Consider the following 22,006-nt stretch of genomic DNA (forward strand, 5'->3'; position numbering starts at 1 on the left):
TATAACAAAGAAACAGAAGTTGTGCAACTTGGCTGACAAGATACATAACATTACAACATTGACTAGAGTGTAACGCCGTTGGGTGATCTACTGTCATTTTGATCTGGTCATCGTAGATAACACACTTTTTTGGTGCTTTCAAGAAAACTGGGAACTCGGGGGGGGACATGACGTCAGCGATTTTAAGGTCCGAAAGTGGAGCTCTACAAAAATGCCCGAGTTTCCGACTTGGAATTTCGAGTTGGATGACCGTTCAAAACGATTTTTCCAGTCAGAGCTCGTTTACACCCCCCTCCCAGTTTTCTTGAACATACTAAAGTCGGAGATTTCCGCGTTCCGTTGTTTTGAACGCGGCATAGATCTTCATACTGAATTACATCCATACAGTCGCTTGACTAGTTGATTGATATAGTTGTGTGATCAATGTGTCATAACTGTAAATACAACTACCGGTATGGACTTTTACCATTTTATTTAACTAACGTTAGGGAGAACTAGCTTGTATCAACAGTGCAAGATGGCCGTCTGTATGCACGGACTTATCATTTCCCAATATTCGAGCACATATTGATGACGCGTTCACATGCTAGTCGGAACTAGGAAACTCGGAAATGTCCGACTTGTTCATTTGTCCATGCAATCCGGGATCATTGGGACGTCCCTACCCCATTGAAGTTCAATTTTTTTTTAAGGGTTAGGGTTTAGGGTAGGATCCCGGATAGCACTAACCCTTACTGATTCGTTGAACGCAGCACGTGTATAACTACAACCGATTAGTAAATCTGAAATTTCCGAGTGTCCTAGTTTCCGACTAAGACATGAACGCGGCAATAACTTAAAAAAAGTATAATAACACAACTCAGACAACAGCATAACACAAAAAGCTTACAAATCCAGCCCGGCGGACAAGGGCCGCGGCAACGCGAACTGACAGCATAGTTATTGATGTTTCTACGCGGATTTGTCCAACTCCACGTACTGGTTAAATCGCGTTAAGAAGATGGAGGACAGGGTGAGAAAGGATACCGTGAACCGGAAATACTTGCAAAATCATATGAAATCATTTTTTTCGTTAATGTTATCAACTGCGTTTATTATTAGATTAGATTATTGGATATTGACATTGTCATCATAAAGTCGGATACAATCTTGTTTATGTCAATAATCTATCTGAACACTATTGGGCAGAACAAACCCTACTTCCGTTTTAAATAAAGAGTTTTTCTCATTGGCTGGTCTATTTCAAACATCCAATCAAATTCGTCTCTCAAACCGGAAGCTGTAGAATGAAGGGGGCGCGGGAAACGTTTCGGGTCACGGTCAGCATCCCGATTACTTTCAGAAAGCCACTCTCAGCCAAGAGTCAGGCATTTACTGTATTGTTTGTCTGGGTTGCCCGTTGATATGTGTGAAAAGAACAAGAAGGTAGTGTTAATAGCAAAGATTTTATTTGTGCTCTTATTTTGTTTAATTTCTGTTTTTTTTAAACCATCTCTCAAGGCTGTAAATCTATGCTAACAAGCTAGCTGTAAACTTGATGTTTGTTTCTACTTTTCAGGTGAGCAAGTGGCTCAGCACGGTCTTTGGAGATCAAACTATTCCAGAATATGAAGTTAACACACGGACACTCGACATACTGTACCAGTTCGCAGAAGCAAGTGAAGTTCGATGCAATGAGACTTCCCTGCTCATTGAGGATCAAAAACAGAAAACCTCTGAGTATCAGGCTGATGGTAAAGTGAACATTGTATGTACTGTTAAATTTAGCTTAAGCGGTTCCTTGAATGATTGAGACACATGGGGCATATTATGTGTCACTGGTTCAACTTCAAGACTAGGTGAAAAATATGTTGATGTGCCCTTGAGCAAGGCACTTAACCCTAATTGCTCCTGTAAGTCGCTCTGGATAAGAGCGTCTGCTAAATGACAAAAAAAAAAAAAAGCCCCACTCTGGCTGACATGTCTAAACACACTGCTGTGCAAAGGGTCTTCTTTCTTTTTTTGCACAATGTTGTATCTTTGATTTAAACTATCTTTCTAGGTGTTCATCTCCAGGATGTTGTTTTACAAGGAGTGGGCTTATCCTCTGGAAGCTTGTCAAAACCTGCATCAGATTACCTGTCAGCATTGATGGCCAACGCTAAGGTACTTGGTGTCCGAGACACATCTCTGAGCAGGTAATGCACTGATGTACAATGCTGCCTATCTAAAGAAGTACACACAGAAAGCCATACAAAATGGATTCTCATGATAAACTTGCAAGAAAATAATCTTACATCCATGCTGTTTGTTTAGCTTTGTGCCTGCGGTGAATAACCTGACCAATGAGCTTCTGGAATCTGAGAAGACGGACAGGAGACTTGATAGGGAGCTCAATGCCCTCAGAAATAAACTTGGGGCCGTTCTTGTTCTACGGAAAACCTTACAAGAGTAAGAGGATCACACAGTCATGAACCTGAAATGTTGCATTATTTGAAATGCTCACATCTGTAAAGCTCTAGAGTTCATTCATTTACATAATCATCTGATTACAGGGACATCAAGAAAACAATGAAAGCTCAAGAGGTGGAGAGTGCCAAAGCAGAAGAAAGACTACTGAATATGGACTTTGTCAAAGCAAAATCCAAAGACCTCTCATACCGAAACAAGAAGGCAGAGGTTAGTGCCTTTGACTTCTGTCATCTTATGTGCTGTTTATGTTGTTTACTCCATTTTCTTAAAAGGTCAAGAAATCCTTTCTGGTTCGCTTCTGGTTTTGTTATGTTGGATTAGGGTAGCTTTTGATTTATTGAGCTGAGAAGTCAAAAGTCAACCTTGGAAACATGGTTAGGTGGTTAGGGCTTTTTGACTGGTAGAAATGCATTTATGTTATCCATTTGGCTTTTGTCATAAGCAATGCATTTTCATTCTCACCCTCAGGACCAGCTGGCATCCAGACACATGGAGAATCGAATCTCCCACCAAGCTCTCATGGAGCTCTGTGAGGTATCCTCATGTTATGATTTTTTAAGATGGAAGTGTTTGCTGTTCTCCTTTGCTGTGAAATGTATTGCAATGAGTTTCTGTTCTTCCCTCTGCAGCAAGTTTCCACATTGAAACAAGAAATTCTACCTTTGTCAAAGAAACTAGAACCCTACAGAGATTTGAGCCCAGTTAAGAAATGTTTTTTTATTTTTTGAAACGGTCATTTAAATTTTCCTTTTTCTTTTGGTGATATGCTCTGCTTAATGAAATCATTGTTCCCTAGAGTCCATCTCTTGCTCAAGTGAAAATTGAAGAGGCAAAGCGAGAATTGGTGAGTTTTGCCATTCTACAATACAACAGGAATATTGTGATGTTACTGTACATTGTCACAATTATATTTGAATTGAACTGTTTTCTCCTTGTTTAAGGCTGCAGTTGATGCTCAACTGGAGATGAAGGTGGACTTCATGAATTCCTCCATGCCTAAAGGGCGGCCTTTAAAATGACACATGAATTTTGGGGATTGTAATTGTAGAAAGTATATGTAATGATAATAAATGTCAATGGAAATCGTAATATGTTTTTCATCCAACTTGTCATGGGCTGCTTGGGCTATATTTATTTCAGAATGTGTTAAAACTAAACAGGGAACTTATCTGTCTTACGAGATCATAGGTGAGGAAGAGGACTCACCATTTGTGATTGAAAGACAATTTATGCTTGATCCGAAAATGTGGTCGGAGGCTCCGTATGGAGGGTGTGACGCAATCGCGGAGCTTCCGGAGGCATGCAGATTCCAAATTGAGCTCTGCATCGCCGTGCGCCTCCCAAATGTTGTAACAATGTGGAGGGCTCCGTATATCTCCACATTCACATGATTGTTTGACGGTAGGTGGGGGCGGGAGGTCCTGTATAAACTCAATTCCTTGACAACAGCTCTGCTCTGCGAAGCGCAAGATGTATGAATGCCCTGACTTCTGCAGAGGCCGTATCACCTTAAATGCTGCACGGCTAATGCAGATGACAGATTGACCATACAGTGCCTTTTACACTGAGTGCACAAAACATTAGGTACACCTTCCTAATATTAAGTTGCACCCATTTTTGCCCTCAAAACAGCCTCAATTTGTCAGGGCATGGACTCTACAAGGTGTCGAAAGCGTTCCACAGGGATGCTGGCCCATGTTGACTCCAATGCATCCCACAGTTGTGTCAAGTTGGCTAGATGACCTTTGGGTGGTGGACCATTCTTGATACACACAGGAAACTGTTGATTGTGAAAAACCCTGCAGTGTTGCAGTTCTTGACACTCAAACCTTTTGTCTTGCCCATTCACCCTCTGAATGGCACACACGTCGCAAGGCTTAAAAATCGTTATTTAACCTGTCTCCTCCCTTTCATCTACACTGAATTTAACAGATTTACCATCATAAGGGATCGTAGCTTTCACCTGGTCAGTTTGTCATGGAAAGAGCAGGTGTTCCTAATGTTTTGTACACTCACTAGTTATGAAAATTAGTGATATCTTTCAACCAAAATACAGTGTGTGCAAGTGCATGATAGATGGTGTTAGTTCTACATTAAAACGGAGATAGTGAATTCTTACATTGTAGCCGTTATACCTTGTTCAGTTGCAGATTGTTCTCCAAAAACCCGAGAATATTCATAAAGATAGTGAGAAATGCCTCTTGCATGCGTGTAGATCTTTGTTTTGGTCGTACTGTGTGATGCGCTGTCACCTTGGCCGCGGGCGTGCTCTTGCGAAGATGACAGCTCATCACACAGTGCGACCAAAGCAAAGACCTACCACAGGTGGTTGGTGGCACGCTAATTGGGGATGACGGGCTCGTGATAATGGCTGGAGCAGAGTTGGTGGAATGGTATCAAACCCATGGTTTCCATGTGTTTGATGCCATTCCATTTGTTCCGTTCATTACGTGTCTACGCACATACAAGAGGCATTTCTCACTCAGTGCAAAGCGTGGATTTTACTATCTTTATGAATATTCTCTGGTTTTTGGAGAACCATATGAAACTGAACACAGGCATTATATACTTTCTTCGTCCTCGATTAGGAAGAAAACGTGTATTTGCAAGAACAGCTTAGCTGAAAAATTACTTTTTACCCTTTCTGCTAGCCAAGGTATAACGGCTACTATGGAAGAATTCACATGTCGCCGTTTTAATGGATAGCTAAAATGGTGTGCACCTACTTCCTTCGATGTAGTTCAACGGCGGTTGGCATCCAAATTGTTGCATTCATGACAATTGAGAACTCAACAAAAAAACTAGTGACGTCAGTGATTTTCAATTCGGAAAGTCGGAGCTTTGGAAAGATGCCCGAGTTTCCGATTTAGAATTCGGAGTGACCGTTAAACGTTTTTTCCCAGTCGGAGCTCGTTTTCTTTCCGAGTTCCCAGTTGTCTTAAACGCTCGTTTTTTCCCGAGTTCCCAGTTGTCTTAAACGCGGCATACCTCTCCCAAGACGCACGGTGGCGCAAGTTTTTTTTCTATGTCACTCACGCATGGAAGTGACGCACACATTTTTATGTGAACAACGGCTGATGGGGACATTTTGAAATAAGTAGCTAGCTGGTATTCGTGAGTGAGTGGACCAAGGTTCACTTCACTTTATTAGTTGTATATCTCGCATGCGTGATACGTTCAAATGAATGAAGATGACACAGAAGTCGGACACTGAAGAAACAAGCGTATAACGTAACACACAAGTAAGTTGCTAGTTTAGCTAGCATATTAGCCTGCATAGCTAGCTACGCCGTCAGTGCGAACTGGCTGGCTAGCTACTGGGCTGCGTTAAAATGGAATCGTCGTTAGCATACGTCGCTTCCATTTTAGGTAGCTTACTAGCTGCCCATCGAGTTCGTGCTAGCGGTATCACAAATGCATGCATGCATGGATGGTGGACTATGTTTAGAAATCCCCCTAGCAACTCCATTCGTCAAACTCGATTTTTGGGAAACTTGCTTAGCAAACTAGCTAACGTCGTAAGTCATAGCTAGCTCGATAGCAAACGAAACCCTCAACCAGTTTGCCTCAATCTTTTCCCTGTTAGCTAGTTACCTAGCCAGACAGCGAAGCTACCATCAAGCTAGATAACTAGCAAAGGAAGAAGGAAGCCAGCTTCCTGGCGTTACTGGTTTTCTGTATGTTTAGCGCAGTTAACGTAAGTTAGCAATATTTTTGATTGCTAGCCAGCCAGTTGATAGTGACGTGTAGTTGCTTTTTAGCTAAGTTTTCGACCTAGCTAGCCAGGTAGTTACATAGGTCAACATTTCGTTTTTCGTAATGTTAAATCGGCCAGTGATGTTATTCATATGTGATAGATGAGGCTCTGTCTATCTGAGCTTGCTCTTGTCCTGGGCTACTGTAAGGTGTGGCGCAAAGATCCCCGGACTTGAGTTTCGTAGTTGCCCACACAGAGTGGTGTCATGACGCCATTATTTGAAGCCACAAACCTACTGTTATAATGCCGCGTTCAAAACAACTGGGTAACTCAAATTCTGACTTCAGTGCATTCAAGACAACTGGAACTCGGAAAAACACGAGCTCCGATTGGGAAAAAACCTTTTGAATGGTCATCCAACTCGGAATTCCAAGGCGGAAACTTTCTAGAGCTCCGACCTGAATATCTCTGACGTCATGATTTTTTACTTAGTTTTTTCCCCCAGGTTCCCAGTTGTCTTGAAAGCACCATAAAACTACTGGGCAATATATTAAATGTCGGTGCAAGGTTAGTCTACCAGCTGTGCCACATCAATCTTATGTTTAGGTGTATTTCGGTGGAATGCTGTGAATTTGAGCAATGAAGAGTTCATGATACAGTTTGCAAGAAGAAGCTCACCATTTGTAGGCGTTTCCTTCCTACATGTATGTTGCCATTCCACACAATGGTAAAAGTTTGGATCCAGCAGATATTTGTAAGCTGACGGCATGAGGGGGTTCAAAGTTAAACCAGTAGAACAGGTGTTGCCAGCATCTAGCTGATAACCTTTCTTATGTGAGAATGCTACCAAATACCCATATTTTACACTTTTGGTTCATTATTGGTTTTAGGGTGGCAGGTAACCTAGCGGTTAAGAGCATTAGGCCAGTAACCGAAAGGTTGTTGGTTCAAATCCCAGAGCCGACTAGGTGAAAAATATGTCTGCCCTTGAGCAAACATAACCCTAATTGCTCATTTAAGTCGCTCTGGAAAAGAACGTCTCCTAAATGACTAAAATGTAAACATACCCCACTACAGCTGTAAATGCAGCCAGATTAATTGGTGCTAAATTGCCTATTGGTACTGTTGTAGGCTGCTGGTACTTCATTGAAATGTTTTTTATTAAGCTACCAGTGGTTCCCGTCTCCGGTCCTCGTGTACCCCCAAAGGTACACATTTTTATCATAACCCCCGACAAACATACCTGATTCAACTTGTCAACTAATCATCAGGCCCTCAATAAGTTGAATCAGGTATGTTCATTTAGGGCTACAAGACAAATGTGTGCTGTTGGGGGTACTTGAGGACCGGAGTTGGGAAACACTGAGCTACACCTTTCATAAGTCGGTCTGTTGTACTGCGTCATTTTAAAGATCCTGCAAGAGGATGATTAATTTTTAATGTGTTCAGACTTAAAGATATATCAATATTAGAATGGGTGCAAGCGTAGGTCTTTTTGAACCAAAGTTAAATCTGTGCGATATCATATATTGTTGTTCCAGGTGAGTTCCTGTCCTGGCCCACCCTTCTAAAACTGTCAGACCACGGGGCCCTACGCTCAACTAGCGTGAAGATGGCAGACACCGAGGAGTTTGTGGATGCTGATATCTTCCCAGAGTGCCCCGTGCAGGGGGGGTCAGCTGCTGCTGTCAGGGGGGAGCAGGAGGAGCCCCTTAAAACAGAGACCACCAGCTCTCCGCCAGGAGAAAAGGAGGGGGACAGCCCCCTGCAGACAGAGGGTGAGCCCAGCCTTCTCTCCATGCCCTGCCTCATGAAAGAGCTGAGGAGAAACTCCCATGAGTCCCAGCATGCCTCCACCGGCAGCGACAAGCCCACCTCGGGCCGTGCCTACGAGAGCGACTCCTCCAACCCCTGCATGCTCTCGCCCTCCTCCAGCGGCCACCTGGCCGACTCAGACACACTCTCCTCTGGTGAGGAGAGATCCGCCTCACGTGCGACAGTGGATGGGGGCTCCATGGAGCCCGGGGCCGACACCAGACTTGCAGCAGGGGGTCAAATATCTGCATCAAGTGGGCGAAAGTCCCGGCGTTCACGTTCTGAAAGCGAGATGTCCACCAACACAATGGCAGCCAAGAAAAACCGCTGCCAGCCCGCTGTGGTGGGAGGAGCAGGCAGCGAGAAGCAGACCAATGGCCGGCTGGCTAAAGTCAAAGGTCACCGGAGCCAAAAGCACAAGGAGCGGATTCGTCTGTTGAGGCAGAAGCGTGAGGCGGCAGCGAGGAAGAAATACAACCTGCTGCAGGACAGTAGTACGAGCGACAGTGACCTCACCTGTGACTCCAGCACCAGCTCCTCTGAAGACGACGACGAGACATCAGGCGGCAAGACAATCACCACAGACATCCCAGGTAACAATCACCACAGACATCCCAGGTAACAATCACCCCAGACGTCCCAGGTAACAATCACCCCAGACGTCCCAGGTAACAATCACCCCAGACGTCCCAGGTAACAATCACCCCAGACGTCCCAGGTAACAATCACCCCAGACGTCCCAGGTAACAATCACCCCAGACGTCCCAGGTAACAATCACCCCAGACGTCCCAGGTAACAATCACCCCAGACGTCCCAGGTAACAATCACCCCAGACGTCCCAGGTAACAATCACCCCAGACGTCCCAGGTAACAATCACCCCAGACGTCCCAGGTAACAATCACCCCAGACGTCCCAGGTAACAATCACCCCAGACGTCCCAGGTAACAATCACCCCAGACGCCCCAGGTAACAATCACCCCAGACGTCCCAGGTAACAATCACCCCAGACGCCCCAGGTAACAATCACCCCAGACGCCCCAGGTAACAATCACCCCAGACGCCCCAGGTAACAATCACCCCAGACGCCCCAGGTAACAATCACCCCAGACGTCCCAGGTAACAATCACCCCAGACGTCCCAGGTAACAATCACCCCAGACGTCCCAGGTAACAATCACCCCAGACGCCCCAGGTAACAATCACCCCAGACGCCCCAGGTAACAATCACCCCAGACGCCCCAGGTAACAATCACCCCAGACGTCCCAGGTAACAATCACCCCAGACGCCCCAGGTAACAATCACCCCAGACGCCCCAGGTAACAATCACCCCAGACGTCCCAGGTAACAATCACCCCAGACGCCCCAGGTAACAATCACCCCAGACGCCCCAGGTAACAATCACCCCAGACGTCCCAGGTAACAATCACCCCAGACGTCCCAGGTAACAATCACCCCAGACGTCCCAGGTAACAATCACCCCAGACGTCCCAGGTAACAATCACCCCAGACGTCCCAGGTAACAATCACCCCAGACGCCCCAGGTAACAATCACCCCAGACGTCCCAGGTAACAATCACCCCAGACGTCCCAGGTAACAATCACCCCAGACGTCCCAGGTAACAATCACCCCAGACGTCCCAGGTAACAATCACCCCAGACGTCCCAGGTAACAATCACCCCAGACGTCCCAGGTAACAATCACCCCAGACGTCCCAGGTAACAATCACCCCAGACGTCCCAGGTAACAATCACCCCAGACGTCCCAGGTAACAATCCAGGGCTCTACGCTGACCTTGTTAACAAGAAGCACTTGTGCGCCTAAGTTGAAAAATATTTGAAGTATTAACGCTAGAATCCTTAATTTTTTCTAAATTAAAATTCCAGGTCGCACAGCAAAATATTTACCTGCATATGCGAGGTAAAAGGTTGCACTGTAGAGCCCTGTAATCACCACAGACATCCCAGTTAACAATAAACACCAGACACATTTAACCTAACCCAACCCACACAGGGTAATATTCACAAAACATGCAGTGCATTCGGGAAGTATTCAGACCCCTTCCCTTTTTCCACATTTAGTTACGTTACAGCCTTATTCTAAAATTGATTAAAAAAATATATATAATAATAATAATCTACACACAATACCCCATAATGACAAAGGGAAAACAGTTTTTTTTTTTATGTTTGCAAATGTATAAAAACAACACTTATTTGCATAAGTATTCAGACCCTTTGCTATGAGACTCAAAATAAACACAGGTGCATCTTGTTTCCATTGATAATCCTTGATGTTTCTAGAACTTGATTGGAGTCCACCTGTGGTGAATTTCAATTGATTGGACATGATTTGGAAAGGCACACACCTGTCTATATAAGGTCCCACAGTTGACAGTGTATGTCAGAGCAAAAACCAAGCCATGCGGTCGAAGGAACTGTTTGTTGAGCTCCGAGACAGGATTGTGTCAAGGCACAGATCTGGGGAAGTGTACCAAAAAATGTCTGCAGCATTGAAGGTCCCCAAGAACACAGTGGCCACCATCATTCTTAAATAGAAGAAGTTTGGAATCACCAAGACTTTTCCAAGATCTGGCCGCCTGGCCAAACTGAGCAATCAGGGAGGTGGCGAAGAACCCAACGGTCACTCTGACAGAGCTCAAGAGTTCCTCTGTGGAGATGGGAGAACCTTCCAGAAGGACAACCATCTCTGCAGGTCTCCACCAATCAGGCCTTTATAGTAGAGTGGCCAGACGGAAGCCACTCCTTAGTAAAAGGCACATGACAGCCCGCTTGGTGTTTGCCAAAAGGCACCTTAAGACTCTCAGACAATGAGTGTCTTCGGGACAAGTCTCAATGTCCTTGAGTGGCCCGGACTTGAACCTGATCGAACATCTCTGGAGAGATCTGAAAATAGCTGTGCTGCGATGCTCCCCATCCAACCTGACAGCGCTTGAGAGGATCTGCAGAGAAGAATGGGAGAAACTCCCCAAGTACAGTTGTGCCAAGCTTGTAGCGTCATACCCAAGAAGACTCGAGGCTGTAATCGCTTCCAAAGGTGCTTCAACAAAGTACTGAGTATAGGGTCTGAATACTTATGTAAATGTGATATTTCAGTTTTTTATTAATACATTTGCAAACATTTCTTAACCTGTTTTTGCTTTGTCATTATGGGATATTGTGTGTAGATTGATGGAAAATAACAATTTAATCAATTTCATAATAAGGCTGTAACACAAAGTAGAAAAGGGGGTCTGAATACTTTCCGAATGCACTGTATATCCCATGTTGAATGTGTTTGGGTCTTTCTATAAATAATGGGGCCAATGTGTGACATTGGGATAAACTTTTCAAAATGTGTTGAAACAAAAATAAAAATGAGTTTTATGCAGTTCCACGTGTACTTGGAGGAATATGCAAATTGCCCTGTAACTCCACCTCTACTACTACAACAACAGGCCTAGGGACTATACATCCTTTAAACAGGGTTCATACAGACATTGTCAAGTCATATTGAAGGACTTTCAGGGACTTTTTCAAGCCCTTTATTGTAGTTGTCAAGGATCTCAATGTTATACAATTGTATAATTTATATAATTGCACATATAGGGCCTAATATAGAACCCCCCCCACAAAGAAAGCATGCAAGAACTGTCAAAAGTAGGCCGTTACCACTTTAAGAATAATGCATTTTTTAGGCCTTGCCAATGCATTGATATTACAATTATTATTACATTCTAAAATGTGAGAATACTGTGGACTTGCCTGACTAAATGAAATGGATGCGTGCATGGTGATTTTTCTTTAGCCTATGTGGCGAAACAGGCACACATAATGAATCCATGAATAGTGGCTGTTTTTATAATGAGAACGCAGCCAAAAGCCTGGTTCCTTTTGTAATGGAAGGATTTGTATGGAAAGCCAAGTTGATGCCAGCATTAGATCTTGTCGTCCTCATAATCACTGCATGTGGTTTTACAGCAACAGAGTTGCGCAACACCCTTCAATTGAAGCGGTGGGAAAGAAATGAAATCACAGATAATTAGAAGGGAGCAGGAGAACTTATAAATTGGCTACAATAATTCAAGACTTTTCAAGCACCAAATTCTAGGAAATGTCAGATTTTCAAGGTAGGCCTATTCCAGTACTTGAATTTCTGAACTTCGAGTTTAAGTAGGCTGTTTCAAGCCCATCGTATTGTTTAAAATTGCAGGTGTAACATGGAAACCAACATGTATTTGTCATGTTATTTCATTATCAGATAATATTGTGAAGATGCCTATTAGGCTATGTAATTTGTCATTATATCCTGAATAATTAATAGGAATAGAGTTGGGTGTTGCGCAATAGTCTATCCTACACAATTGCACACAGTAGACTGTGTCCAATCCGAGGCACAAAAACATATACTCATTACCTTGACGCTTTCTGTTAAATCTAACGAGACCCTTCTTTAAATCAAGCAAATGACAGATGATCAACATAAATTCTCTAGGGATAATAGATCCAGTGTAGATCCAGGCACAACTGTCTTCACCAGTGTAAGGAATGAGAGACCCTGAATATTTTGGCCATTCCTCGCAAACACCTTTTTTCCAGCACTTGGGCTGTTTCATCGCATGCGCTATCACAACAGCTGTTCATCATTTGATTGTCATTCAGAAAATTCCTTCCTGGATCAGATGTGTGAAAATATCACAGCATAATTAGACATCTGGACACCAAATGCTCATCCAGCAAGTGTTATGCATAATTATTGAAGAACCACATTAATGACTATCGCTTTAGATTTTCAGGATCAAGGTAAGGTGACTCTGTTAGAATCATTCGATTTTGCAATCGCATACAATTTTGGGGGGGTTTGTGTGCCCAGAAACTGTTTTCACCCCATTACATAAGGAGACCCGTTAAGTAGTTACACTGCATTTCTGAAATCTCTATACAAAAAAACTCTTACAGGGTTCAAGTTCAATGTCTAATTGAACTGATTAATGCGTAAGATATGATATAAGGACAACTTACACTGCCATAAATGCAAGGACAGAAAAGTAATGTTTATTGTCACGATTCTGGACAAATCCGTCAAGACAGTAATCATGATAGAGGTTTTAAATCAACTCGTGAATTTGATTGAATATAGCTACTGTCTTAATACAATGACATGACAAAAATTGGATGATTATTATCAATTACTTATCAACAGCGGTAACAAGTCGTCCAGTGTAGGAAATCCTGTTACCCTAGTCTATAGAAAGACCCATGTACTACAGGCATTCCAAGTAACCCACGTAGCGCACCATAAGGTAATAAGCCCAATTTGCTACAGACATCACAGGTAATTATGACAAAATGACTCCAAAACAGTTGCCACAGACATCTCACATGAATCATTTCACATACGTTCACCAGAGATGTCGAGTAACAATAGCATCCCCAGCCAATGCAAACACACTGACGCTTCTGTTTATGAATGTTTGCGGATCTTAAATGGATTGACTGTTAATTGTTTTAATAACTGTTCCACTGTTCATTTGTCTCTGTTCACCATGCATTTTGAAGTTTACAACCCATCACGTCTTCACCACGTAATCCACCCGTAGGAAGTGTTCTTTTAAAACTCTGTCATTGTTTGCATGTTGTGGGGAATGTAGATATCATTTACTGAGTGTTACAATTGGGTTTTACTTGTCTAGTCTGTGCTGCCATTATTAGCTGTTTTTACAACAGTATATGACCTCCCTGTGTGGTAGTAACCTTGTGATAAACATACAATAGTACTATCTCAAAGCTGTGACAAACATAGTAGTAAATGTGTCATTCACATCGAAGACTCCACTGTCCGTTGTAATGTGAATGTCCTTTGTCATAATAGAGGCTGAATGGAATGAGATGTCTCCATCCTCAGAGCCTTCCATTAATTCACCATTCCCTTGCTACCAAGCACCGGATGTGTAGCCTGCCTCACCGTGCTGGTTGGGTTGAGAAATTCTGTTGAATTATTTGAATGTGGCCCTTTGAGATTCCCCTGTGACTTGATTTCCAGATAATTGGAGGGATGATTTGATTTACAGAAAGGATGTGTTGCTCAACTTCAATCAGTACAATGGATCAAATACAGTAAGACTAGTACTGTAGATCAAATGAAGATGACCTATATTGCTTTAAACTCTTTACTTTTTATATTGAGTTATTTCCTCTGTTTCTAAGACCTGGTATGTCAACGATGTTGCTAGCTGGTTTATAAAAGTTTTGAACTTGGTATTACTCGCTGTGGCAGCTAGTGTTTTGACATTGCATCTTGGCAGTGGTATGACAACATTTATATTAGTTTGAGGTAGCATTGTTGTTGTCCTAATTTAGACTGGGTTAAAGCACTGCCATAACATGGAGATGTTGGTACAATGCTTTGCCTGTACTCAAGCAGGGCTATTGTAGTTTGTAAGATAATTTGTAGAGAACATGGCAATCCTCAGCTGTAACTGACCTTTTCCCCCTTTACACTTTCTTTGATTACCACATAACTGCATAAGGCTTCTGGATGTGCGTAGGTAGACATGATCTTTTATTTGAATCACATTTTGAAATTGGTTCTAGTTCAAATAAGTCATATCTAGCTGGATTAAGTACATTTGATGTCCAAGGAGAAATGTCAAAACCATGGTGCTTGTGCTGTTGTCTGTCTGGGTTATTTTTTACGCTGTGGGTCCGTACATAGTCAAACGTATTTCAGGGTTGTTTATCTTATCACAAACTATGCACGGTTAATATTCAGTAAACATTTGCTACAACGATTTACAGCAACTAAATCTCTTAAAACACCAATTTCCGTCTATAGTGGATCTATAGAACTCCATTTTATCAACCATTACTGCATTTCGTACACAGACCTGACTGCTACAACTGCATGAACGTAGTCCATCATCAGCATGAAAAAGTCGATCTGCACGTCAACAAAACTTGTCATTTTCTATTTTTTTTATACTGATAAACAGTCCACCAGCGACCATAAAGTGCTACTGTGTTTCTTATGGCTTGGCCTCAATGTCTTTAAAGCTGGCTTCCGCCGTGCTGCGGAGGGTTCCGGAGTGAGCGCTCAGATGCAGGGCCTGCTGGACGGCGGTGGCTCGTGGGACAGGAACAGCATCGGCAGTGTGCTGGAGGAGGCCATGACGCGCTTCGCTGTGATGCAGCGGCAGACAGAGGAGCGCTTCCGCGTCTGGATGGAGAAGCTGACGCGCCTCGACTCGGACGACAGCGTCGACTCGTCCATCCACTCGAGCGACGCCCCCGGGCGGCACCATCGGCACCACCACAGGGTGCCGCGCCCGTCAAGCTCCTTCCTGCCCTCCTCGGAGTCGCAGGAGACAATGGCGGCGTACACGTTGGCCCGGGGGAATGCCAACGTCACCATGAGCAGCATGGCCCCCGACCCCCTCAACAACAACATCCTGCCTGACGTAGTGCCAGTGGCTACCCAAAATGGAAACCTGGACGTTCCAGACCCCAGCCTCTTGAACGTTTAGATTCCCTTGTTGGACTCGTGGAGCGCTTTAGTGCTGTATTTTCCAAATGGATAAAGTTCCACTACCATCACACATACAGTGATGATGGCAAATGTGCTTATCTGATTTCCGCTTTTTTGAAAAATGGATTTTAATCACCAACCCTCCAATTCTACTGGAAGTCCCTAATGTGTGGTATTACATAATAGTTAACATGGTGAGCATGGCCTTGACTGTGTGTTTTTAACTGAAGACTGCAAGTACCAAACCAACACACAATCGATGGTTGATTACATTTGAATGACACTCTGAAGTCCTCCATGAACTGTGTGGCTCATGGCAGCTGTGGGTGCTGAATCACTGTGAGATCTCCTAAATATTTTGAATGCGTAAAAAAAAATAACTAATCGGTTCCTGGAGCCAATTTACTTATCTGCAAGTTATAGAAAAAATTGCATCATTGACACGGACAATGCATATTTTATCGACCGACTGTCAAGTCAGGCCTCTCATTGTATTGCTTGCAGTATGCCTATTCCAACAGTATACATGTTTACCAGCTAACTCACTCTGGTTCAGTTCATACAAAATGCATCATACAATAACGTGCATTATAACACCCCAGACAGCCACATGGGCAGGGGGCTGCTTCATGGCATGTGCCTTGTCATACGGAATTTATGCTGGGAATAAGAACGTTGTCATAGTGCCATTTTACTTACAGCCACATCCACTGGGTTAGTAATTGATTTAAATACTTGTCAATGTTTTCACAGCCTTTACTTTTTGTGGTATAGCTTTACTAACAGTAAACATTCTAGTGAGAATTACATTAGCGCAGTATACTCAGCCCCATACGATTCCTTGAAATTGGATGTCCAACTTTTTAAATATTTTATTTTTAACCTGAACTGGTATTGTGGTGGCACTGAGACCGTGAAAGATTAGGCCTAATACTATGATGGCAGTGGAGAGAAACTGTTTCATGTGCATATCTTGGATGTGATCTTTTGTGCTGAATAGGAGCTAAAATATCAAGCGCCTCAAATGTCTTTCCATATCCTCATAATAGTTGTGTGCCAACTCTGGTCTGCTGTTGGTTGTGTTTGTCTGCCAACCTGGCCTGTGCTTGACGCAAATGCTGCCTTTTTTTTAGAATAGTAGTTGTATTGATATGACTTTTATTATCAAGCTGAAACCAGGTTTCACACGATCATTATAGAGTTTGGGCTCCAGAGCAGTATAGCGCATGTTAATGTTTACTGGTTCCTACATAGGCCTACTTAAGATACAGGTGACCATGTGGCCTTTTCTAGTTCAGAGCCTGTGATTGCTTGAGTCTGAACAACCTTCTCCAGCTACTTATAAAACAAGAATGACTTCAAACACTACCTACACATCCAGGACATGGCTAAAGGAACATAGCTGGAAGCATATTCAATAGGGCGGTGTCTTTTGGAACATTGTAATTTGCACTTGAAAATGTACTCCATACACATTATAGCTACACAGTTCTCAATTACACACGATGTATTTAATCTGCATAAAGTTTTACTGTTTGCATGTGATCTTCCCTTAATGTATATGTGCAAATGTCAAAGAATAATTCATAATTTTTGATCAGCCTGTGTGCAAGGTAAACCTTTGCTCGTATGCTCATGAGTTGTAGTGAGTGACAACTTCCTTTTGGTTTTATGTTAACAGGACTTGGTCCAGCTCTCGTCTCCTGCCTACAATTTCATGACGCACAGTTCATCTGACATATTTAGTTTGCCGCCTTGTCCTGTTTGGATCCCAGTACTGTAAATGGTCTTCCATTTGTTTACCACAGTATTGTATCATGTCAGCAGCTCACTGAAGAGAGAGAGCCCGATTTTACAAGTGCATCAAAAACATTCATGGTCATTTTCCATTGAGGACAGGTATTAAAATCAAATTGTATTTGTCACATGCGCCGAAAACAACAGATGTAGGACCCTTACAGTGAAATGTTTACTTACAAGCTCTTTTCCAACGATGCAGAGTTAAATAGATTTTTAAAAAATACAACACAGAAATACAACACACGATTATGTTTACCAAAGAGAGAATCTTGGTTTACAGTGAGCTCCAAAAGTATTGGGACAGTGAAACACTAGCACTTTGGATTTACTATGACTATGGGGTTAAACTGCAGACTCAGCATTAATTTGGGTATTTTCATCCATATTGAGTGAACCGTTTAGAAATTACAGCAGTTTTTGTCATTAATGTAGATGTTATTAGAAACATTATATTCTTATTTCCAATAAAAGTGACTCCAAAATGACACAATGCATTATTTACCATTCATTTATTTTGGGCACAAAAGAACCTTAAACCAAAACAAACAGCAGATGCATCCAACAAGTTTGTAGCGTCACAAGCTTGATGTAATCATTGTGTGCTAGGAATATGCGACCAAATACTAAACCTTTTGACTACTTTAATTAACGTGAATTTGTCCCAATACATTTGGTCCCCTAAATTTGTGGGACTATGTACAAAAAGTTATGTAATTTCTAAACAGTTCACCTGATACCGATGAAAAATGCCCTCAGATTAAAGCTGACAGTCTGCACTTTAACCTCATAGGCATAATTTCAAATCCAAAGTGCTGGAGTACAGAGCAAAAACATCTCACTGTCCCAATACTTTTGGAGCTCCTTTTATCTCCACTAGTTATAAGGAGGACTAGGAGTTGTTCCTAATCCTGACCAGTCTGGAAAAACTCTGGGTTTCCACTAGATAACACAGCCACAAAGTCAAAATTGTCTTAATTTAAGGTTATGGTTAGGCATAAGATTAGCAGTATGGTTAAAGTTGGGGTTAAGGTTAGGTTTAAAATCAGATTTTTAAGAAGATACTTTTTAGGAATGGGTGTTTAGTCATGACTTTGTGGCTGTATTAACTAGTGACAACCCTTATAGACTTGAGTGCCTGGCATTCGCTGTAACCCTGGTGCCCATCTGGCTCTTGACTTGACTCCCCATACTGCACTGTCTGCGCACTCAAAGTATGCTGTCTAGATCAGAGTTTCCCAAACCCGGTCCTGGGGCCCCCTCGGGGTGCATGTTTTGGTTTTTGCCCTAGCACTACATGGAGGAGTGGGGGGGTGAGGTTGGCCCAGGACCGAGATTGGGAAACCCTGGTCTAGATGACCCTCAGCATGTGGCCTAGGCTATGTGTAACTGACTCCTCTTACAGGGTAGAACAGAGCAGACACTCGACCGACGCATGTCCCCCAATACTCTACCAGGGTTTTTCTAGAATATAACAAAGGGTGAAACTTTTATCTTTTTTATTTTTTGCAGTTTTTTTTTTTGTCAAACTACTGCTTAATTGTTTACTTGCTTAATTGCATTCACATGAGAACATTTAATACAGATTTTGAACTGTCTAAAGAACATTTCAGATTTTTTTTGTAATGATTGCATCCATGGTAGTTTTTTTTGTTTTGTTGTGAATGGCTGTTATTTGAAAAGCATTAAAAAGGATACCCAAAATAAATTCTGTAATCTGTTTTGAGTTCATTGCAGGCTATATATCGGTAGGTCATGCATAAAACACACATTAGAATAGGTAATAGTTGCACATCCGATGTGCCAATTGCACATTTAACACTGAGCACAGATTATACGCTATGATTTCTGAACATTTTCAGTTTGACATCAGTCATCTGGACATTTTGAATAAGGCTGATATAGCCTAGATATTATATTCAAACATTTACAGTTGAGCAAAACAAAGCAATTATGTAGGCATATTTGCTATATGCTAACGCTTTATTACTAGGCAAGTAGTTAGTTAAATTATTACTCTTCAACCTAACTTATTAATTGTCTGGCAACAAATATTTACAGCTGAAATGTTTTGTTTAATTCATTATCATGCATGGCAGGTGGCATTTAGCGGTCGGGAACATCAAATAAATAAGATATTGGAAGTTGTAGAGTGAGGGTATGTATGTCTCTGATCCACTCCGATACCAAGGCTGAAATCATGAGCTGCTATACTAGCCTATATAGACAACACCGATGGCCTAACTCTGCTCTGCTGCAGGGTTGTTTGCTGTTACATCATCTGCCATAGGGTGCTGCAACTGGGTGTAACACTTATATTGTCTGAGTGAGGTTGTAACCTTTTCACAGGGCAAATGGCAATGCAATTATTGCGCTAATGGAGGTAGCTACTTTCTACTGTGAGCACTGAAGTCCGCTAACCTGAGAGACGACGTGGTTTTAATAATGAAGTGTTTTCTGTTTCTGCAGACGGGACTCCCATAGTGGGCCGCTATGATATTTCAGACACTGATTCTAACCAGGAGAGCTTAAGTGTGACTGTGGAGCGAGTGCGCCGGACCACCGTGATAACACACGAAAGGCTAAAAACACACAGGGACCAGGATATGGCAGCAAACACTGGGGCAGTAAGAGTACAGCATCTGTGCTCTCGCTCAGCAGGTCAGTTACAAACCTGGTGTATCACACTGAAAATGTCCACCCAGTCTGGGAAGACTTACTGTATAGTCTGCTAACAGTTTGACAGGCGCAAGGAGATTGTTTAACAGGGATAATGTTAGTGCAACAAGTAGCCTAGCCACTAGGAACCAACATCTCAGAGATAAAAACATGGTGGAAGATTGAATAAAACATACGTTTTGTACCGTGCTCCGAAGGTTGGAAAGGGGGATCTTTGGAGTTTGAAGCAGAAATGATACAGGCAGGCAGGTGTTTTCCTTTCTGGTGCTGCAAATGCGTTTTTTCTGTTAGCCTTTTATTTATTTTTCGTCTTGCTATACACATATTTCATAGAAATTCAGTTAGTCAATTGACATAGATGTAAATGTACATAGATATCTGTTGCAATGAAGAGAACCAGATGTTCGTGTCCATCAAACTTCCAGAAGAGGTGTGGATTGCATAATTTTTCAATGACTTTTGTTAGTGTACTGCTATTCTACATGTCCCTGTACGTTCTAAAATATCTTGTGTGTTGTTGTGTTGCAGGTCACATGGAGGCAGAGCTGGCCCACAGGGAACCCCCTCAGCACAAGGGTCACATCAACATCCCCTCCTCAGACAGTGAGGTAGAAATTGTAGGAGTGCAAGAAAACACAAGGTGAGTTCAGAAGGCATAATTTACAACACATGTCGAGGTCAGATTTGCCTGCACTGCAAACACTACAAAACTGTCATCCTTATATGGTGTTGCTCTACAACATGTTACTTTAAGTGTTACGGTCATGTTTTATTGCCACAACAAAACTGTCAATATAGTTTTACTGTGTGACACCAACACCGTCAACAGCTCATAAATGCAATGGCTGCTTTGGGACTGTCATGGAACTGGTGAACTGCAATGCACAAACTAAGTTTTCGTTACTCAATCATCAGTATAATGTTGTTACCCTAATGTTTCTCTAACATTGCTCTTATGTCCTTGTTGTGTTATTGTGCCGTTTCTCTTAACAGATGTGCCCATCCTCGGGGCGGGGTAATTCAGAGCCTGTCCTCTGCCTGGAAGCCCAACTCAGTGGAGCAGTTCAACAACAGCACAAGGCAATCCTCCCAGCTCTGGACTACCGTGTCCCCACAGCCCAACTGGGTGTCCCCTCCAGAGGTAGTGGACCTCACTTTGGACGAGGACACCAGACACAAATACCTACTCTGAGCAACTCATGCACTGAAGACTTCCTTACTCCCCTCTCCTCCTCCTCCTCCTCCAGCCTCTCCCCACCACAGCAAAGGCCCCTCCTGAGTGTTAGAGCCACCACCTGTGACTCATGGGCTGCGTCTCAAATGACACCCTATTCCCTATATAGCGCACTATTCTCTATACCGCATAGGGCTCTGGTCAAATGAAGTGCGCTAAATAGGGAGTATGTTGTCATTTGAGACGCAGCCCCATGGACTCTTCCTCTGATGTTATTAACCTACTGTAGAACCTTGTATCAAAACCATTTTAACTAAGATGATTCCCTGATCATGGATTTAAAATACATAATCAAGAGGGCAAGACACTAGTGTAGATTGGATCATACAGAGGTGTTACAGTAAAACACATAGCAATATTCTCCCTGTCCTGGACCTCATTGATCATAAAGACTGTTGTCCGTACGTAGGTAGGCACTGTGTTCTGTCTGTCCGCTAGCTGTAACATAAGACTTAAAGCTGCTGCATGAGGGTGGGGCAGTATCAGTGGCTCAAATCTGCTGCACTACAGACTGGTGTCCTATTCTCCGACTGACTGGACTGGGCTTTCAGTCGATACTAAACGGCAGCTGGTACACTTTCTGCAGCACGATATGCCCGCCTGTGACGGAGCTTTGGTGGCTTGACTTGACCTGCTCCATACTCTAGTGAAGATGTCACTTTTAGATATATGTTAAGATTTTAACACTGGCTCTACCCTCACTGGTCAAACTACATTGATAATGTTAGTTTTACCCTATTGTGCTTAAAGAAGGCGATACAAAAAAAAGGAATATATATATATATATATATATATATACAGAGCCTTGC

General features: G+C 42.8%; 2 protein-coding genes across 2 annotated transcripts; both read left to right on the forward strand.

The window, feature by feature from the left end:
- The first annotated feature begins 1,266 nt into the window (after positions 1 to 1,266).
- haus1 (HAUS augmin-like complex, subunit 1) lies at positions 1,267 to 3,561 on the forward strand. Its single transcript, XM_041897744.2, has 9 exons — positions 1,267 to 1,425; positions 1,559 to 1,733; positions 2,042 to 2,177; positions 2,296 to 2,430; positions 2,535 to 2,658; positions 2,920 to 2,985; positions 3,081 to 3,152; positions 3,248 to 3,295; positions 3,393 to 3,561. The coding sequence occupies exons 1-9, from the start codon at positions 1,405 to 1,407 to the stop codon at positions 3,468 to 3,470; spliced, it is 855 nt and encodes a 284-aa protein (XP_041753678.1). The 5' UTR covers positions 1,267 to 1,404; the 3' UTR covers positions 3,471 to 3,561.
- Positions 3,562 to 6,702: 3,141 nt separating this feature from the next.
- Positions 6,703 to 22,006, forward strand: LOC121583124 (uncharacterized protein C18orf25-like). The gene is made up of 5 exons (XM_041899333.2): positions 6,703 to 6,715; positions 7,690 to 8,556; positions 19,754 to 19,945; positions 20,492 to 20,603; positions 20,957 to 22,006. The coding sequence occupies exons 1-5, from the start codon at positions 6,703 to 6,705 to the stop codon at positions 21,153 to 21,155; spliced, it is 1,383 nt and encodes a 460-aa protein (XP_041755267.2). The 3' UTR covers positions 21,156 to 22,006.

The sequence above is a fragment of the Coregonus clupeaformis genome, chromosome 15 (assembly GCF_020615455.1).
Source record: "Coregonus clupeaformis isolate EN_2021a chromosome 15, ASM2061545v1, whole genome shotgun sequence".
Lineage (NCBI taxonomy): Eukaryota > Metazoa > Chordata > Actinopteri > Salmoniformes > Salmonidae > Coregonus > Coregonus clupeaformis.

Excerpts from the sequence above, each read along its gene's own strand:
- haus1 (XM_041897744.2), top strand. The coding sequence starts at position 1,405 with ATGTGTGAAAAGAACAAGAAG. Across the intron at positions 2,659-2,919 it reads ACCGAAACAAGAAGGCAGAG|GACCAGCTGGCATCCAGACA; the intron begins GTTAGTGCCTTT and ends TCTCACCCTCAG. Across the intron at positions 2,986-3,080 it reads CTCTCATGGAGCTCTGTGAG|CAAGTTTCCACATTGAAACA; the intron begins GTATCCTCATGT and ends TTCCCTCTGCAG.
- LOC121583124 (XM_041899333.2), top strand. Across the intron at positions 8,557-19,753 it reads AATCACCACAGACATCCCAG|ACGGGACTCCCATAGTGGGC; the intron begins GTAACAATCACC and ends CTGTTTCTGCAG. Across the intron at positions 20,604-20,956 it reads GGAGTGCAAGAAAACACAAG|ATGTGCCCATCCTCGGGGCG; the intron begins GTGAGTTCAGAA and ends TTCTCTTAACAG.